The 20,527-nt window shown below is 40.8% G+C and overlaps 2 protein-coding genes across 3 annotated transcripts in view; both read right to left on the bottom strand.

Moving 5' to 3' along the window:
- Positions 1-5,188, bottom strand: part of prickle2b (prickle homolog 2b) — a 92,807-nt gene extending 87,619 nt beyond the window's left edge. The window contains exons 1-2 of the mRNA XM_034585153.1: positions 5,000-5,188; positions 3,585-3,670 (exon numbers count right to left, since the gene is read on the bottom strand). Coding sequence (XP_034441044.1) covers positions 3,585-3,670; positions 5,000-5,044 — 131 coding nt within the window. The 5' untranslated portion in view covers positions 5,045-5,188. The remainder of the gene's footprint in view (positions 1-3,584; positions 3,671-4,999) is intronic.
- Positions 5,189-9,284: 4,096 nt separating this feature from the next.
- LOC117761346 (A disintegrin and metalloproteinase with thrombospondin motifs 9-like) overlaps positions 9,285-20,527 on the bottom strand; it is a 47,326-nt gene continuing 36,083 nt past the window's right edge. Inside the window, exons 31-41 of one of the 2 annotated variants that reach the window (XR_004613818.1) lie at positions 19,366-19,536; positions 18,951-19,145; positions 18,349-18,478; positions 17,856-17,950; positions 16,625-16,719; positions 15,125-15,255; positions 14,547-14,638; positions 13,694-13,798; positions 12,431-12,539; positions 11,070-11,827; positions 9,285-11,034 (exon numbers count right to left, since the gene is read on the bottom strand). Coding sequence is in view for 1 of the 2 variants with exons in the window: in XM_034585151.1 (XP_034441042.1) it covers positions 12,444-12,539; positions 13,694-13,798; positions 14,547-14,638; positions 15,125-15,255; positions 16,625-16,719; positions 17,856-17,950; positions 18,349-18,478; positions 18,951-19,145; positions 19,366-19,536 (1,110 nt within the window). In the remaining variant the exon portion in view is untranslated. Of the gene's footprint in view, positions 11,828-12,430; positions 12,540-13,693; positions 13,799-14,546; positions 14,639-15,124; positions 15,256-16,624; positions 16,720-17,855; positions 17,951-18,348; positions 18,479-18,950; positions 19,146-19,365; positions 19,537-20,527 lie in introns of both variants that reach the window. The other variant, XM_034585151.1, reaches the window with a different exon arrangement.

Here is a 20,527-nt window from a genome sequence, read left to right on the forward strand (position 1 = left end):
ACCCTATGTAAAATCTTAGATTTAGAAACCCACAGCCCAAGCTGAAATCTGACTGGCCACGGAAGTGCCCCTCTCCTGTCAGTAGTCTTTTTTTCACTGACCGACAATACTAACATTATATATTGTACAATTTGTAAAGATTTTTTTCCTAAGCTTTTTGGAAGTACACAAATTACAGTTCAAAATATATTCCCTGGTGTACGGCTTTGCTCAAAGCTACAGAGCTAACAGTTAACAAGGAATAACTTGAATGTGATGAATCATGACTTCTGCATGGAAGTTGAACATATAATTGGCCACTCTGTGTAAATTGTGGCCCCTTAATGGCCCCTGATTTGGATAAATCCTAAATTCGCCACTGGTTACCCCTTTATGTAAGCACTTTCTTACGGCACATTTTTTTGGAGATGAAAGTTTGTGGACACTGACTGCTGGGTTTTTCACTCACATTTGAGTCAAACAATTTCAGTAGGAAAATTCTCCAGGGTAATGTTTTGGTAGGCCTGGGTGATTCCAAATACCCGACACTATACAGGCTCCACTCTTTTCTCTGAATGGGAAATGCTTCAACACCCTCAGTCAACTTAGTATAAAAGACCAGTCTGAACCCCCCCAGGGGCTTTGCTTAGTGGAAGCATCTTACACAGAGGCAATATGGAGGACGGAGGGGGGATAAGCAGAGTCAGTATGTGTACAGTATCTATTTTCATCTACTGAATATTGAGTGGATCATCAATAATTTAGTGAATTCTAAGACAAAAATGTGTTAATAGTTCAAAGACTGTGTAGCTGTAACATATTCATTCTATAAGAGCTCCATTCCTGGGACCTCAGTTAAACAGCACATGTCCATCAACTATTAAATGACACAACAGGAATCCAAGGAGTCCCAAAAGATATTAAAGCACCAAGTGAAAACTAATTATATTTCTGCCACACAAAACCATGCTATCTTCTGTGAATTTTCTGAGTTAATTCACGTCCACACTCCTCCCATAATGTGAGGTGACAACAGTTTACACTCATTGCTTTTAAAAAAGGTCTCAAGTGAAAAAGGTCAAGACAAGGGAGCTAAATGCTAAACCTGACAAAGTCACATGTGCACAGTGACAATGCTAACATGCTGTTGTTAAGCAGTTACAATGATTACCATGGTCACAATCTTTGTTTAGCATGTTAGGATGCTAACAGTTGCTCAGGAACAAAGTGATGGATCAATACATGGACATAACTTTACCCCAATAGAGCCACACTGCTCGCATGTCTAAAAATACTGTTGTTGATTTGGGGATAGCCAGTTTCATATCTCTACTTCTTAGAGATGAATAATAAATCATGTATGGCAGAGGGTAAAGCTGCTTTCAGACATGCACAGAGGTTGACAGGGCTGTATGTGAGAATGCAAATTTCTGGGTAAGTTGATCTGGACATTTTTCAGAACCTTTCATGCCGTCCCCCTCGTAAAATCCCCGGAAAATGTCCAAATGAACTGAATGAAATGTTGATGGCCGCAACAGACACAAAAATGAAAATATATATATTAATAATACAAATATCTCAGAATGAAAAAGAGACACCGACAAAGATGTCTACCTGGAAAGACAACGAGATTGAAGAGCTTTTGGCGATAAGGGCCGTCGCGAATGTTAATGTGCTGTAAACAAAAACATGTGATTTCCGCAGTGGAATTTATATGTCACGTTCTGTCTCCTGCATGATCTACCCAGACGCCACCCCCGCCTGAATGTTCCAGCCATTGTCCAGTTTTGTGAATGCGGCCAAATGCCCAATTTTTCTGACATATCATCGGACTTCATGTCTGGAAAGGTGAGTTTACAAGTACAGCAGTTCACATGCACCATAATATCTCTGTGTCTAAATCAACAAACCAAATCTATTTGAAACTGTTGTTTTCTTTGGTTGAATGAGAAGCAGACAAACAGCATCTGGTTTGTCACCACAGGAGACAGCATGTAGGGGGCAGCACATCCCCCTCATCTCACTATCGCTAACCTCAGGGTCACTTCAAGTCCACCGCATTCCCAAACACCAGCACATCTAACATACCCTGTAAAATAAGCATGAAAACACTTTGAGTTTTGCCTGAGAAAGAAGCAGGACATTCTTTGTGAAACAGCCAAAGTTTTCTCCTCAGTAACAAAGACCGGTCGGAGCAATAAAACAGCCTTTTTTTGCCTCCACACACAAAGTCAGGCTCCTTTTACTCCGTGTCCACTGACAACGTTCTATTCCAGTTTGGCGGACGGGATAAAGTTGACTTTTTATTGTGAGACTGCAAAGACGGAGGCAATAAAGGCTGCATTCCTGAGCCCGTGGTTGCCCCTGCACCAGTTTACTTTACAGCAAAAGGAGACGGTCTTTACGGTACAGGCCCAGCCCCTTCTGTTGGGGTTCAATATTAGAAGAGAAAACACTCGACAAATCCATTTGCAGCCGTGTCAGCTTTGAATACGCTGCCTCCAACTTGGTAGACTTTTCTTTTGCCAAAATACTAAAGTGTTTTTTTAGGAATAATTGCCGTGTAGTACTGCAGGATGAATTCAAACCCTTACAGACTGCGCAGGTGTAAGAAGAATTTAACTGAATCAAATAGTTATATTTTCTTTACACGGTTTACTTTAGTAGGTTGTAATTTAGGCTTTTCCTCCCCAGCTAATCCTCTATGGAGCAAGTCAAGCAGCTTATTGTGTTGCACGATTGCAATGGGGGATTTGTAATCAGTACATGATGTGGCTTAGAATTTTGTTTGTCTCCACAAACTTCATCTCCAGCAGCCACTTAAAGGTATAAATCCAGTGATACAGCTCATAACTCCTCCATTAAGTCGGTGCTGCTAATAGTGAGTTTGTTATTGAGTGGTTGTGGGATGTAAGGATCAGCTGATGCTAATAAACCCACACTTGTGTGACACTCTGTGCATTGCATTCCTTTAAACAGAGTCACACACATTAGACACACTCGTCCACGCACTAACCCGAACCACCTGCACTTCATCACAGGAACACGTCCTCTCACAATACACAGTTTTGTTTCGCAGCATAACCTGGTTTACGTCCGGCCAGTTGTGACCGAGCGAGTGCGGGAGCCTCAGGCGTGAATCCTCCCCGCTGCATTAAAGGTCTTACAGGAAAAACTATTATCTCAGAGCACACAGGGCCAGAACAATGGCTCCTTCACAGGAGTATGCATGACTGATTCTATTCAACATACCAAGGGTCTGGAGGGTTTCCTCCTGAACGCTGCGCTACTTGGAGAAGAAACACTGTTTCTTTTATATTGCACTGTATATAAACTGATTTCTAGTGACTTAATCGGTTGGTTATGTGTCGTTTTTCACAGCAAAGCAAATAATCACTGGCTCCAACTCTTAGTGTGGATTAATTCAGCGATGTGTAAAAATGTAAATAAGCATCACACCACAACGATGGCATGATATTGACCTCCCTCCTGTCTGGAAGTATCTACACACCAGGGGGGGGGGGGGGGGGGGGGGGGGGTGGGGGGGGTAATGACAGTGTGGGCATCACAGTGAATTTGGTTCAAGGATGAATCGATGGCATTACCTCCATGCGTGCAGGGAAAAGCCAGGACACTGTTCTCCACAGGTGATACAGGGCTGTCCTCTCTGGGGCTCATCTGCAGGGCTCAGCTTGGGACAAACACAAACATAGATGGGATTGACAACTTCTATTTGTTTATACAGCACTTATTAGGTCTATAGAGCTGGACAATATGGACAATTATATCAAGATAAACATGTTCACATTAGTCGATATTGATAGTTATCGCAATAAATGTCACATTATTATTTCTTTTAAGTTTGAAGACTGATTTTGATTGAAGGTTGTGGTTTAAAACTCTTTTAAACTCTGGGAAATTCCCCAATTTGGGATCAATAAATCTATTCATCTATCTATCTATCTATCTATGAGTAGAGAATGACAAATACTTGATAAACAGCAAAAAACATTACAAACACTTGATAAAGTGTTAGACTTCCTGTGTTTGCACAATGCATACGCTTTACATCAATATATAAGGAACTTTTGTTAATTTGCAATTGATAAAAATACATTGGGATAATTATTGATATTCTAATGGTGGTTGATTTTGATCATTGTGTCATGCACAATATGTGAGTAGCAGCACCAATAACAATACGTGACAAATAAACCATTCTGACGTTTTTCCAAGATTTAGAAACAAATGTAGTCAACTTATTACCATTAAACTATTTAATTCTGTCATCATCAGTGCAGCAGAACATTTCTAGATTTTGAACAGACATTTATTGTTGTAAAGCTCATCTTTACTTCTCAAAATCAGTACAATGCAGACGTCTATGTGATTTTCATTCTCAACCTCTCTTAATTCACACAACCTGTTTTTCACAGGGATGTTTTTCAAATCGACCAACTTGGAGGACCAGATAAAAGATTTCTGTTCTCAGCTGTATAAGACCCAGTGCCAGAAGTGTGCTTGATTTGAAATATATGTGCATAAATCTGGTTTTAATCCGAGAACTTTTTTCTTCATGTGGCAAGTAATTAATTATGTTTTCAAGCTGCATGATATATTATTTCTAAATTATTCCTATATTGTCCAGCCCTACCTTTGTCCTTTTAAATATCAACTCAACCAACCTGGAAACTCTACATGTCAGAGACTCACTCTTCTGTGAGTTATTCACCTACTGTGTTCCTATAAAACACTACACACAGTATGTGTGCCACTTTTACGCAAGTTTGACATCTTCTTCACGTAGCTTGTGAAGCCAACAAGTAGAATAAGTATTGATGTTGTTAATGAGGCTTGTGTGCCAGGGCTTTTTCAGAACACATGTAACATGATGCCCTTGGCAACAGGAGCAGAAACAGGAAAAACTTCACAACTTAAAACAATAAGACGCGTGCGTAACGGCACGTCGATACACGCGCTATGGAAACCTTAAAAACAATCTTGTGTCTCCCATACTTACCGATGATGTGGTGAAGTTTCTCCTCTTGGAGCTTCGACCGAACATGACAGGCTGATCCCAGGACAGCAAAGACACTAGTATCGACACAAAAGGAGACGCAGAGGAAGCTGGACACGAGCGTGCGCTTTCGTTAAAAACAGAAATCCCTGCGACTGATCCAGACGCACAGAGTCTGTCCTGGCTTACAGACCCGTCTATTAACTTCCTTTATTAATGAATGGAGCTGGGGGTTCCGGGTGGCAGCTCCACCCTGTTTGCTTCACAGCCAATTGAAACGAGATTAAATCCCTTTTTTTTTAAAAGGGAAAAAACTATAATTAAGCTGGATGAAGCCAGGGATGCAGTGGTAAATGACAGTGTGGAGCAGTCCTGACGTCCAGTCTCAGGATAAATAACAGACCCTGTAATCATAGTGGAAATAAATGTTTTGTGCTCATATTCTCCTCCACACACCATGTTGCCTTGGAAGTTGCATTATGAATTGCAATATCTCTTGTGGCAAAAGACGAGTAGTTTGAAAAGATTCTTTCCAGCAGTTACAATATGACATAACACAACCTGACTAAGGAATAACAGAATTTTTTTCTTTCTATTCCCACTCACAGCAGAGAGACACTTGTGCAGTCACTCCTCTATACATTCTCTTAGAGCATCTCTCAATTCACATTTATTCTTCACATCCATTCCTCTCACCAGAAGAATCTGACATTCTCCCCACACGGTATTTTTCTTCCCTGTGGTCTGACAGGGTTGATTCACCATCAGAGAAAAAAGGCTTTTGAGCCTCACCGGCACAACCTCAGCGAGAGAGTGCTCTGACTCACAGATGCACTTTACCAGATGTTCTTAATTATTGTATTATAGGACATTCTTCAAGGATGTATTCTACACATGTTATGCAGCTCTGTCAGCCTCTCTAAGTTCAGGCTTTCACGACTCTCTAAAGTTCAGGCTTTCACGACTTTTCACGAAGTTCAGGCTTTCACGACACAAATGTGGATGGTATTTTAGATTTCTCTCACACACACAGTGTTTAATGCGGGAGACATTACATTTGCATGGATATTATTGCAGCTTTCACTGTGAAGGTTTGAATAACTAATGAATTGTGCTGGATGGATCCTGGATTACACCAAAAACAAAGCTGTGATTTCAGTATGTTTTTGATACCAAAAAACAAACAAAACCGATTCTAAAAAGACAATGAAAACTTAACTTACTCCTGTGAGTCATAAAGAGCGCCATTATATTCCAGAAGCTATTCCTGTAAACCTTCATCAGTCACACTGTTACATGGGTCACATGTTCTTTAACCCCATGAACAGTGTAACTTAATTTCGAGTCGCACGTAGTGCTGCCATATATACTCACGAGAGCACCTGATGTGTATTATGGTCTGCCTGATTAATGTGAACTGAGATGCCCAGTTTCAGCCACTATCTATGTTTAATCTGTAAATGCCACAGACATTGAAGGGAAGTCAAGAAGAAACTAATGCAGGGTTGATTGTTGTCTATTGATGGAATTTGTTCAAACTTCCAAAAAAAGATGAAGCAAACTTTAATGTTTAAGTTCGATTTGAAATAATTTTTGGTGGCAAATGTCACTAGTGTTATTATTATTAATATTAATAATAGTATTAATATTTTACTAATTTATCATTCATTACAATCGGTTGTGGGATGAATATTTGTAGTGGATGTGGTGGTTGTTTTAATCATGCTCACTAACAGACTAACTAAAAAATGGAAGTAATAAGTCCCAATTCAGAAAGAAAGAAGGAAACAGAGAAAGAAAGGCAGCAGAGCAGGTGTAGCTGTGTGAAAACTAAATGATTGTGCACTTCAGTGAAATGAGAAGAGGAAACAAAGGGCAGAATCTAGCCTTGAGACACTTGAGTTGCACCAGTAAATAAAAGAAAAGAGAGAAATTCCTGTTTGACATCAGTGCTCTGTACAGACACACACAAATACATTCACTCACTCACTGCACTCAGATAAACACAAAGTGTATCTGGGTATCCAAACTAACTGTGTGTGCACGCGAGCCTGAGGCTTCCACTCACTGCTGAGCCCCAGTTCAAATTCAGCCTAGATTACCTAGAGGAATGATGATGGTAATGATGGTGAGACGAGCTGACTCTGGGGACACGAGACTTCAAACTGCCTTCATTAAGTCTGAAGTTAAGTGTCTAAACACTGTTGGCAGAATCAAACACAGCTTGTGTGTTATTTCCAGTAGCAATGCAGAATGCAGTTGGAATCCAGGAAAAATTATTATTTTGGTCGTAGGTCACAGTCAGCTGTGAGTGTTCATGTAATGAGCTGATTGGACATTGTAGGGAAAAAAACTCTCTTCATAAAAGCTTTATCCAGGATTTCTAATCCTGCGCATTTTCCTTCGCATTATCTGAAATACCTTGCCGGTGAACTTTTGACTCGCAGAGGTCTGTCAGGGCCGACTCTCGGTTCAATGAGCAGTTGCCTGTGAGGTGGTGGACGTGACGTTCTGAAGTGTCGGGAACATCTAGTGCAACCTGAGGCTGCTTAGATCACTGCTCTAATCTTTGTGGGAAAGTTTCAGTACTGTACTCACTGTACTCACCAGGATACAGACACACAGAGAAGTAGACTGCACTGGTTTTGAATGAATATATCCATGTGTTTGTATCACTAGATTGTAGATTTGTCATTTTTCTATTGGAGGAATCTGATATCTCCTGTATCAGTTTGTAGAGCTATTGTTCTGAGGAGTTATGTCAAATATCGACCGTATTCATACACAAACCCAAAGACATTTAAAGTGCATGAGCCTTTCATGTTCTTCAATCAGCCAGAACAGAACCTGTCGGGTTTATACATATCTGCTGTGTAACTTATGGACACATTTATACATGTTTATTTCAAGTTTTAAACACATGCATGTGTATGGAAGCAGATAAAGGCCATAAAGATTTGCATCTTATTAGCAACTGAACTGCCGGCTTGTGAAACTGAACACCCTGCATTCTTCAAAGAAAGAAAAAGGGAGACCTTATCTCGTATTCCACACCTCATAATTCTGATATGCTATCTCATACAAAAATTCAGTATTTTACTTTGAAAACTGCGGTGATCTGAATTCCAAGTTGTGAAGTTTAAATAGTTTTATATTGTCATATTTGAACATTTCCCACAGTTCAACGATTATATCCAAATTGCAGCAGTTCAATGAGCTCAATTCTAATTGAAGAAATTAACTCAAAATCAGTCTTGGTCTGATCAAATTCATATATTATATGCTTTTCATGTTATATTGTACCATAATCTCTTGTAATAATAGACATTGCAGTACGTCCTGCAAACTGTGGTTCAGTGGTTTAAATGCAGAATCCGCCTGTGATCAGATGAGCTGCTGAAAACTTGGAGCGAGAGGATCCAGTCTCACTGACATGTCTATGAAATGTTTAATCTATATTCAGCATGGCTGGAGGAATTCATGATAACTTTCAATAGCAATGCAACTATTTATGAGCAGCAAGGCCGAGCTCGAGATGACATTCTGGCTCAGAAAGGATTTCCTGTAGCTCTGTCATTCTTATTATCTGAAATATCTGGTGTTATAAAAACCTGCTGTCATTTGTCAACAGAGGGGATATCTCACAGAGTGCAAGAATGAAAAGGGAATAACTTTTTACAAACTGACTCCCTGGATGTTTGTGAATTACACTCTTAAGTTTCTGGAGCTGTTGAAAGCTCCTGTCTCAACCCCCCTTCCTGCCATCCGTCTTTTCACACTCATCCCCTGTGTAACAGCCACTTTATAAACAGCACCTTACTCAAGGTGTTGACAGACATTTCAGTCAGTCCCTAAATGTCTCGTTGGCTCGTGCTGCCGTGCGGGTTTCACCGGAGATGACAAGAAACAACATGAAATACAGATCATGTTCCACAAGTTTGGGAAAACTTCATCGATCTGGCAACCAAACAACGATCTTTCCCTACTGAGATCTGCTCAGCTGTGAGCTTTATTGGACGAGCAGTGCTGACAACATGTAGATGGTCTAATAATTCATCATTACGAGACGAGAGATCAGCTCCATAAAACACATCTGCCAGGTCACAAACCAGACTGTTATGATGGTGGAAGGAGGGTAATCATAATTAGGTGGAAGCACTAAATAAGAGCCAGGATCTGATATCGTAAATCCATGATTTTTACAGCCAGTACTACTGCTGAATGATACGTCAAGGACAAACTGGAGTTCAAATTATATAATCGTGTGAGAAGCAGACAGACGACCAGTGCAGGCATTTTTATTTTCTTCCCATTATCGACTTCACCAGATCATTAATCATGCTTTTTATATGGCAGCACCAAAACCTGCTAATAAAGTTTATGCAGATGAGACATACAGAACATATAAATAAATGTATTCACAAAATAGTTGGTGTGTTGCCAGACAGTTCATTTTATGGCAATAATACTGCATGGTAATTCATAATCATTTATGTACATTCACATAGAAAAAAAGTTAAATAAATACTGCATATAAAATAAAAGCGTATGCAAAGACACTTCAATAATACATGTTCAGTTACCTGATAAACACGTGGCAAATATGTAACATAAGATAAATACACATAAATATCATAGTAATCCCTTCATTTACTGTGTGACACCTGAGAACTCTGTGGACTGAACTGACACTCACAATGAGTGAAGATCCTTTTTGAAGACACACAACTTCCCCAACGCTGTTAGACATTGTTCAAAATGTGTAAAGATGCAGATTAAAACTGTGTGAAATTCCCTTTGGCTGAAGTTAATAAAATATGGCTTCTTCATCACCCGTACATGTAAAATGTACTCTACATACCTACTCTACACATCACTACGGCTTACAGAATGCAAAGAATCATTCCTGCTTGTGTCTCTTTAAGAAGAAAATCAAGAAACTGCATTAAACTGGTTAAAAGATGCAAAAACATACATACACAAAATAAAAAGTACCCTGATATTGTCACAACAACACGTTCATGGCATGAGCATGTTCATATGTACAGTTTGGACAGATTTAAAATAGAAAGAGGAGAATGTGAGGTACATGAGCTGGTCTACAGGCAGCATCTGGACCCACATGATGCTGCGGGGGCCTGTGGGCTCAGCAGTGTGAGAGGTGTCTCCAGGGTCGGACCAGTGCATTATATCTGCGGAGTATCTATACTGGAATTTGAATCGGCCCGAGGTGAAGTCTCTGTTTTCTGAATTCTTTCAAGCTGCTCCAGATAAGATAACCTGCCCTCGGTAAAAAGCTAAGAGGTACTAATAGCTCTCCCTGGTCACTGCACACCACCTGAGATATATACGCAGAGGAATTCAGGGGCTCTCTGAAGTCTGGCAGCGTAATCTCTACGATTCTTTTAGTAATATGTGTGTGTGTGTGTGTTTGTTACGTGCCAGTATGCTTGTGTATGGCTAAACTTCTCTAGATGTGAGCTGTAAATCCTAACCTCACAACTCATTGCATGTGCACTCACAAGGACACACATTATTATCATTTTTAGGACTCTGCATTGACTTCCATTCATTGTGACCAATTCACATCTTACCTCTAACCTTAACCAGGAGCTCAGAAAATAACATTTGTCTCATTAGGGCCAGGCTTTGGTCCCCATGACTTCTACTGGTCCTGACAAGGTCAGTGTTTGTACTGGAAAAGGTACACACACACACGTGCACACATGTTTATATCTAGTGTCTTCCTACAGCACTGAAATTGAGATCTTCAAACACCTGAACACATACTAATGCTGATGTATGGATCCTATTTCAGAGAAAATACTGTTTGTGTATCAAACTATTTCACCTCATGTTTTCTACTAACTAAAAAGAAAATGAACTGACTGTATTCCCAGAGGGACTTTTAACAGTATGAGTGTATTTTACGAATGCAGGTGTTGGAGTCATGGAAGTAACACCTGGCTTTTTCCTGCAGTGTTATTATCACAGCTGATCCTAAAAAAGCCCAGTCTCCGATCTGACAGGACGAGGACCTGCAGCTGCAGTAAACAGCTGGACAGATGCGGACGGGCACAATCCAGTGGGTTTGAATGTGATCGGCTACAAACACCGCAGAGGTTTACTGAGGTAAGAATTACGTAGCTGGAATGACAGCTAATAAAAGCACACTTGAGACTGGACGGACCTCTGGACTGGTAACATCTGACTAAATGAGACATTCGAAGTAAAAAAAAAACCCACATCACTGACCCAAAACGTCTTTTTAAAGAGCTGCTTATACAACACAGTGTAGTACAGGATTCTAGCACCTGTGCTCCAGAAAGCTTGGAGGATGATAGAAAAGAGACCCACTGATTAAAGACACCTCACTGCATATAAACAACAGGACTGCAGACCATTATAATCATAACATCATTGGATCAAACACAACTTATTAAACTGGTCCAGAAAGGAGCATATGGCGGTGACACAGTGGAGTAACGGCGGTACTGCAAAGTCCAATATCCAACATGGAAGGCACACTGTGGCAAATAAAAACTAAATCTGCTGAATGGCAAGTGTGCTGTGTTCAGTATTGACAACAAAACTGTTAAATTACACATTACGATACAAAAATAAATGGAGAGTACAATAAATAAGACATTTTGATCCTGCTATGTACAGTACTTACACCTGATTCATTTACATTATACACACGTGGGCGTAACAGAGGTCGTATGAAGGACGGGTTTGAGCTGTGAGTGGACTGAAGCACCAAAGAGGCGGGAGGTGTGGACAAGGCGTGCACCTGGAGAGGACTGCAGCTGAGATGAATGAGAATAGATGCTGGAAAGAAATCATGATGCAAACAGCGTTAGCACTCAGTTACTGCTCATGATCCTGCACAGCAACATGAATACCTGACAAAGGAAAGAGGTGGATTCACTGAACAGAGCTGCAGAGAATATCTTTACCTGCACAAAGGAGCTCATGTTTTCATCTGTGTGTGCAGGAACACGCAAAAACTGCTCAAGTGATTTCTATGGAATTTTGTGGAGGGGTGAGACCAAAGAAAGGTCACCATTACTTTTTGGTGCAGATCCAGATGAGGATTTGTTTTCACTTTCACATAGTGAGATCGTACACTTTGATATTGTTATTGATTTCTAAGAGAATAATTGAGGATCATGGATCTCGATGAAAGAAAACAGACATTTTTAGGGGACTATTATTTATGAGTGTTGCAGATCCAAATAGAAATCTGGATCAAGTGAGTTAAACATGGTTTCATAAGGGGGCTGGGCCTTGGTGGGGGTATGAACTCCACTCTTTTTATAATATGAAATACACAAACACATGCACACACACACATATTTAATTTCCGATTGTACCTTTGTTTCAACAAAAAGTGACATATTGTTAAATGTATATTTAAAATAAATCTCAAACCTGTGTGATAGCATTAGGTCGTTTCCATGGTTACAGGCAGACTGGAGCCAGAGGACGGTGTACATTTACCACAGTAGCCTCCACACATTCCTGACACTCTGCTACCATCCTGTGGGCACAAGAGGAATTACAAACATTTAATAAAAGTTTGCTGTTGTGTTTTAGGATTAGTAGGTTTTGTAATAGTGTGATGGTGACACAGATTTTACAGGATCACAGGATCACAGCTTTCTTGCTTTTTGTTGTTTTGTCTTTGTCGTGTGATTAAGAAATATTTTCCAACACTCAATATACCAATCTGTCAGAGTTACAGAGGTCAGTTCTGTAAAGAAGATAGTCTCGACAGCGACGGCACTAGGTTATGTTACAAGTAGTCTCTTTGAAATGTATCTGGACAGGATTGTTTTGGCTCCACTGAAATGAGCTTTTCCTTTTTCGTAAGACTCACAAAGAGAATCTGAGGCCCAGCGCACAGCTCGTCATCAGGTGTGAATTGGGTAATCACTCTCAGCAACAAGCAGGGAAACACAAGCTAATTAATCACTTGCACAATTTGCATGCAGCATAATGGGCAGCTCCATGCAAGCCTCTAGGAGCCATAAAGGAAATTGCATCAGACGAGGACTCCAAAAACCACTATCCCACGACATGAAAGCGACAGAGCACAGCAAGTGGTTCTTCTGATCTCCTCTGTAGTGCTCTCCCCGTCCCACTGTCACAACCTGGCTCTATTTAAACAGCCCCGAGTGCATGGAGAGAGGCCGGCCGGCTGTGGATATCAGGCTGTGAACACTTTTTGGCATCTTCTCTGTCTCCTGTTTTGCGCCTCGCCAAAAAGCCCTCTCCAGCTTGATCTCCATTTCAAGAGCGGTGGAGGGTGTGCACTTGAGGGAGCAGCTGCCCAGTAAAGGTCCCCTCTCAGCGAGTTTATGAGGAGAGGCTGGGAATACAGAACTCGCTTGGGACTATGCCCACCAGGAGCCCTGAAGCCAGGAGGTCATGCAGAGAGGAGGGAGAGGGGAGGGAGGGATGAGATCTCAGAGCAGCAAAGAGACACAAACAGGGAATATGGAAGAGAGCACTAAAAAGAGGTGCTGAAGATAAGTGAATGATTATGAAATAAAGACGCTGCCTCACCAAATATCAGCATGGATCAGCAATTATATAAGTATTCTTTCATTTTTTTCAAAATGTATACTTTCCAAACTGTACAGTCAAAGTTTGCTGTTACCACAGAATATGTGTGTCCCGAGCTGCCAGTACCTGTGATTTCCGTACATCAGTCACTGCGTAGTTGCCCTGTGAGATCCACGAGGTGTCGTCAGCCACCTTCAAACCGGTTCCTGAGAGGTTGATCCTGAACTGACCCTAAAGAGGAGGGAGCGAGACACAGAAGGAATATGACTAAGGATTCACATAGAAATGTAAGTTCTGTCTAAGAAAAAGAAACGTATTAGTCAAAGTTTTGATCAACTTTCAAATGACTGACTTACTGTGAGCAGCAGAAAGAAGGGAAAAGCGTTAAAGGATGGAGAGAAGGGAATATGATGAATTCAAATCATTCTCGGAGATGGTTTTAAAAGCACAGAAAGTGTAAACTAAGTTGACATTAGCACAAATCTATTAAATATAATTTTCTTTATTTATCAATGAGAATGCTCTTTAAAGGTGTTTATCAAGGGGGCAAACAAGGCAAGTAGTTTAAATATAAAGCACATTTCATACACAGGGGTGGATTCAATATGGATGGTAAAGAATAATATATACATGTATTTTTCAAATCAGTTAAAGTCAATTTAAAGTGACATGCAAAGTGTTGTGTTGTGTAGTAAATCCTCGCGACACAGAGATGCTAACTGGCACTCAAAGGATGCCTGATTATAAAGACAGACATTTTTAATTTCAAACCATAAAAAAGGAAAAGTACAATTGTAATTAACGGCAATAACATCTGGACAATATGTAAGTACCAAATCTGTTCAATGTATTTCTGCTCAATTAAATGTCTTATAAGACACTTAGAAGAACTGAGCCCTCATCAGTGTTATTACTTGTTCTTTCCTGCTATGACAAGTTTCCCCCTCAGCATATAACTAACAGCTGTTGTCATGCCCACCTGTGGACAACGGGCGGCGCTGTAGCAGTCTCCAGCTGTGGCGAATGGAACTCTCTTGCCTTCACGGGTAAACGCAAACTTCCAGTCTGTAGCTAATAAGATGAAACAACAGAATAATCAAGTCAAAACATTCTCGGGAAATTATCATACTTGAAATTTGTTGCTCTAAGACCTTAGGTGAACTCGCACGATGATAGCTTACACCTGCAATAATGACCAAGTCACCAACAGTAAATCTGGCCTCGGTTTTAGGGTCAGTTTGATGGTAATATCAGTATAATTCCATCTACTTAGAGCAGTTTGGCCTAATCCCCTCAAGCCTTGTAATTGTGTGCGGCTTAAATAAACCTTGAAGACATCTTGATCCCATTAACCCTCATGAGCACGGACATAATTAAATGGCAGAGGAAGTTCTTATTGGAGAGTAATGTAAAGTTAACATTGGCACAGGATGCTCTGGCATGTGTGTGTGTGTGTGTGTGTGTGTGTGTGTGTGTGTGTGTGTGTGTGTGTGTGTGTGTGTGTGTGTGTGTGTGTGTGTGTGTGTGTGTGTGTGTGTGTGTGTATGGGCCACTTACTGATGATGTTCATCTTATTGATGTCCAGGCGAACTTTGGAGAAGGTGGTGATGCCAGCATTGGTGTAATCTCTTCGGCAGTCGCAGTCTGCTCTGGAGCCATTTGCTGGGCACTGGGTTGGGTCATTCAGCCTGGGAAACACACACACACACACACACACACACACACACACACACACACACACACACACACACACACACACACACAACTTTACACTTCCATGGAATTTCATCATTTACAGGCAAAGCACTGCCAAGAGCCTGGTCTTTCATTTTGAGAGCATTATTTCTTCATTTCACGTTGAGATTTTATAATGCGTTTCCTCAAATCCCTGCCCTGTCTCCAATAGTCCGTGCTCGCGTGCAGATTTGCTCGGCTCAGATTCACTGCTGCAGCACAAATGTCCTGTGATTCAGTTTGAGTCCTTCTTCTCGCAGTCTGGCTGCTTCTGTGCCCTCGCAAAACTTCTGCTCTCAGATTTCTCATCTGACATTCTTTGTGAAATGACCCTGTCAAAATTCTCAACCTAAACCAATAGAATGCCAGATATGAGTCTGACCAATGAAATCCTCACTGGGTCATTGTGGGCGTATGCACTTTACTTAAGAAAGCGTTCCTTAGGTGTGATTACTCACCAACGCGTCAAATCAAGGAACTAAAATGATTATTGTATTGTAATGGTACATCGTACTTTCAAAAAAATTGAACTGGCTACGTCATATTTTCACCAAGGGAATACACCCATGATCATATGCTTGGCTTTCATGTGTTCATTTATGTGAGCAGCGTGGCAAGGCAACAAACAAAAAAAGGAGCCTTATGTTTTCATAATATCTGATTTTAGTGCTTATTAATGGGTAAAATTAAATTAATTATCCATCCATCCACTATGTATACACTTATCCACTGAGGGTCCAATGGGAGGCTGGGGCCAATCCCAGTTGACACTGGGAGAGAGGTGAGGTACACACAGGACAGGTCGTCAGCCAATCAAAAGACCTACAAAAACAAGCAACCATTCCCGTCTACGGTCAATTTAACCCCAAACTGCATGTCTTTGGACTGTGACTGAGTATTTTGACCAAAACGCTAAAAACTGCAGCCCCATGCCACTCAGTGGTAACTAGCTGACACATTAAGGCAGCAGAAAACAAAAGCAACTTCTCAAACCAGTGAGAACATCAATATCTACATGTACACAAATATTCTGTTACTGATAAAAAGCTTAAATCATTTTTGTGCTACATGTTATAGTTTGATCCAATCAAAAGTAAATGCCACAGCAAAATTACTGGACATTAAGATCCATTTTTACTTTATATTTTATCACGTGAGCAGAAGTTATTCCAGAGAGAGGGGGCTTTGAGGAATAATGCTCTCAAAATGAAAGACCTTGCTCTGGAATAAAGAACAGAGGGAAACTCCGCAGTCAAAAGTCACTGGGATTTCTGTGATGAATCAGGCTGCTCTCATTGTTATCCTGTAAGCTCTAGAGTTTACCTGAAGCCAAAGATCTCTGAAAAATTCTCCCCTTCTCCCATCATCAAGGTGATGTATTCCTGAGGAGTCTCTGTCTGCATTCCTGCACAGTATACCTGGGGAGAAGAAACAGGTGGACAGAGGAAAGAGGTGTGGAAGCAGGGATGAAGGGATAGAGGTGAGAGAAAAAGTAGAGGAAGTGTATATTAGGACAAGAAGAGCAGTACTGTTTGTGAGAATGTGAGGAAAAGCAGTAGAATAGAAGATGGCAATTACAAGCTTTTACCACAGTAAAAATGACCCTGAGCTTTAAAGTCACTTTAATGGCAGTGAAAAACTTTCCACTGACTGTGCTTTATGAGACCTGCTGCATCTGTTTGCCACCTTGGGACCAAGCTGCTGAGCCAACAGTGTTTCAACAACACAGACTGGGAGATGAATTTGAAGCACTTTGTTTTGTACTGCAGACACAGTGTGTCTAAGTCACTTACTCAAGTGGAAGTAAAAGTACCACATTAACTTCAACTGTTTAAGGTTTATGTGGTACTTTTAGTATGTTTACTTTTAAATATACTTAAAGTATTAAAAGTAAAAGTAATTGCTGAGTGTAGCCTTTTCCCAAATGTAACAGTGAACCACTTCATGCTGCTGCTGCAAGAGGCGGGGTCTATTGTTACAGCCCCATTCTGATTGGATAAGTGGAACGATTCCCCTCAAAAATCCATCCGTCCATCTATACAGCTTATCTTTTTAGGGTCGCAAGGGTAGCTGCAGCCAATCCCAGCTGACATTGGGCAAGAAGTGGGATACACGCTGGACAGCTCGCCATTGTATCACAGTGCCAACATACAGAGATAAAAAGACATTTACACTCATATTCATTCCCGAGTTAAATTAAATTAATTAATTTAACCTTAGCACAATCTGCATGTCTTTGGACTATGTAATGAAGCCGGAGAACCCGGTGAAAACCCACACCAACAAAGGGAGAACATTGCAAACTTCAAACAGAAAGAACCCAGCCAAATCGGGATTCAAACCGGGAACCAAAAGTACAAAAGTATCAAATATACTGTTAACAGAGTAGAAAGTACAGATTTATGATGATATATGTAGTAAAAGTGAATATTACCTGAAAATAATTCAACTAAGTACAGTAACTGAGTAAATGCACTTAGTTACATCCAACCACTGCCTGTTATTGTTTCATACACTGTGCTTTGTCCATTTGTGAGTCAATAAGATAAAATACCTTGAGTGCTTTTCCTTGAACATTGAGAAAGTGTTCTCTGTCTGGGAGGAGCTGCTTCATGCTCTGGACCTCCTGACAGCTGGAAGGCAAACGGCCTTGAGGACACAAACAAAAGAAATAAGTACACTAGCGTATTATACAAAGATTAAATCAGAGCAGGCATTCAGACTGTATACACACTCACGTGCACGCATGCACAAACACATTTCAGCAGTTAAATCAAGTGTGGCAAATTGCATCGAATCAAAGGAAAACGAAAATCCTCTTTGATGCCCCATCCCACTGCAGGGAAGTAAATAAACTGGACAGTAAATCTTTGATGTTTGCTCAAGATCATAAATATTTCACTAAAGGCCGAATCTCACAGAAGAACGGATCAAGTCGAGAAAATATCTAACACTGAAATCTGAGACAAATTCACTTGGCCCGTACGTAGCCCCCCACAATACCCATGACCTTTGTTAAAGAGCAGCAGTTTTCTCGAAGTACTCACAGTTTGGATTTCTGCAGACTTTTCTGGCTTCTGGCTTGGCGCCTGTGGAACACCTACTGCTTTCCTGACCATCTGCGGACAGGCACTGCACCGTCCTCTCCATGACTCCGTCACCACAGCTCACTGGACACTGGAAGGGAGGAGCAACATGGCAGGGGCAAAGAAAAGCTTGTGGATGACAGGTTGGCCGTAGTGTTTATCTCTCAAGAAATTGTATGTCCATTTTTGCCATTTCAAGACTGATTTGTTTTTGACCGAGGGTGGAGACTGATGCCAGGTAAACTGGCTTCATTTATGCAAAACCATGTACACAAATATTGTGCATAGATAAATTTAATTAAACATAAATTAAAATCTTTAATGAGATTAAAACCCTGCAATGTTTGCATTTGCTGTTCAGTAATTTACTAGATTATACCAATTTAAATTCAGATAAAGATACAAATATTTTTTATCTTTAAGATTTGTTTATGTTTAAAATAAGTCTTCAAAACTGAAAAACAAACATAGTCTACTTTTCTTTTGGGAACCTTAGGTTTAAAAACAATTTATGAAATATTGATAAATGACTGGATGACATTTAGATGCATGACTTCACTCACCTCTCCCCAGATTCCAACCCTCCACTCCTGTGGCGGCAGGCACGGGTCCAGATTACAAGGCATGTAGCTCTCAGGAGGGGTCCCGGGGCAGTTGGACAGAGACTGATGGCCGTACTCATAGTTGTCATTCTCCACATGCACCTCGCTGCAGGAGATCAGACGCTGGCGGTAGCCCTGGCCACAGCTGGCCGAGCACTGGAGGAGAGGATAAATCAAATGGCATGAAATACCAAGGGTATTCCTCGCTGGAATCTCGGGTGATTTCTGTCATTTCCGCGTAACTGGATTCAAAGATGGCCATTTACATGAGCGGTCCCTTTGAGGAATCACATTTTACATTTGACGATTAAGATCTCAATGCTTTTAGAGGGACTACAAAATCCTGTAGATGACACACGCCATCTTTGGCTCTCACCTCAGTCCAGTCCCCTGTGATCCAGATGAATTCACAGGCCTGGGTGTTGCAGCTCTCTATGTGTGGAGGTCTGATCTGCTTCACACAGTACATCTCGTGGACCTCCTGCTGGTTGTGGTCCACACATTGCAAAGCTCGCTGTCTGTGGCCCACACCACATGATTTACTACACTGTGGTGGAAACAAGACAGAGACAGATGTTACCAAAGATACCACATCACACATGAAATGAGAGGTAACAGGAGGAACATCCCGATATTCCCATAGGTGGAAAGTAATTGGGGTTAAAACTAATTATTTTGAATGAGTAGCTGCAAGTGCAACAATGAGGCTTCAGTTTAAGCACAGTTGGGTTTCTTCAACATAAATAAAAGTGTATCTGTGTATTGGAACAGCAAAAATAAAGATTTGTGTCCTCTTGGTAATACAGGACCTTCACTGCATGGGGAGGATGGATTAAAGATGTCATAACAGAAGATAAGAGCTGGGAGGAAGACACTGTTGTTGGTGAGTGGAATCGCTGGCTCTCGCAGCTAAACTGAATTCCTGGCTTGAATTTGTACACAGAGAGTAAAAGTAGTGTGAAGAGTCAGAAATGTAAAAAAACTAAAACTACGCTATACTGTGGCAATCTGCCATTATAGTCACGTTAAATAAGTTCTTCTCAAAATGGACTGACTCACGATTGGTTGCTACTTCACAGACTCCAAATGACGTCTTTGGCTCAAGATGGCAGACTTTGTATCCAAGATATTTTGTCTTCATTTTTAGACAGTAGAAGAAAGTACAGACGCGTTGTCTTCTAGTGACACAGACGACAGTGGGATTGATTTTCTAATCTAATCTGTGGCTACAAGCATGAACACACATCATTTTCAGAAATTAGAACTACTCCTAGAATAAGGATTAAAGATGGCTCGCATGTACTTGACACTGCCAGGCTCATAGTCACTAAATACACTGCTGTTGATTTCTTTTAAATCATGTTGTGATGAGATGATGCCTGTAGCATTTAATTTACTATAGAGGCTCTGTGCCATAGAACCACCATGACAGTTTCTACTCTATCCATTATTAGGTCTACTAAGTAACTCAATTATTATGAAATTCAAGTCTCTAGTATAATTCATGCACCCACTGTTTCAGGAGGGGCTACTTGCGT

Source organism: Hippoglossus hippoglossus, chromosome 5 (genome assembly GCF_009819705.1).
Source record: "Hippoglossus hippoglossus isolate fHipHip1 chromosome 5, fHipHip1.pri, whole genome shotgun sequence".
In the NCBI taxonomy this organism is placed as follows: domain Eukaryota; kingdom Metazoa; phylum Chordata; class Actinopteri; order Pleuronectiformes; family Pleuronectidae; genus Hippoglossus; species Hippoglossus hippoglossus.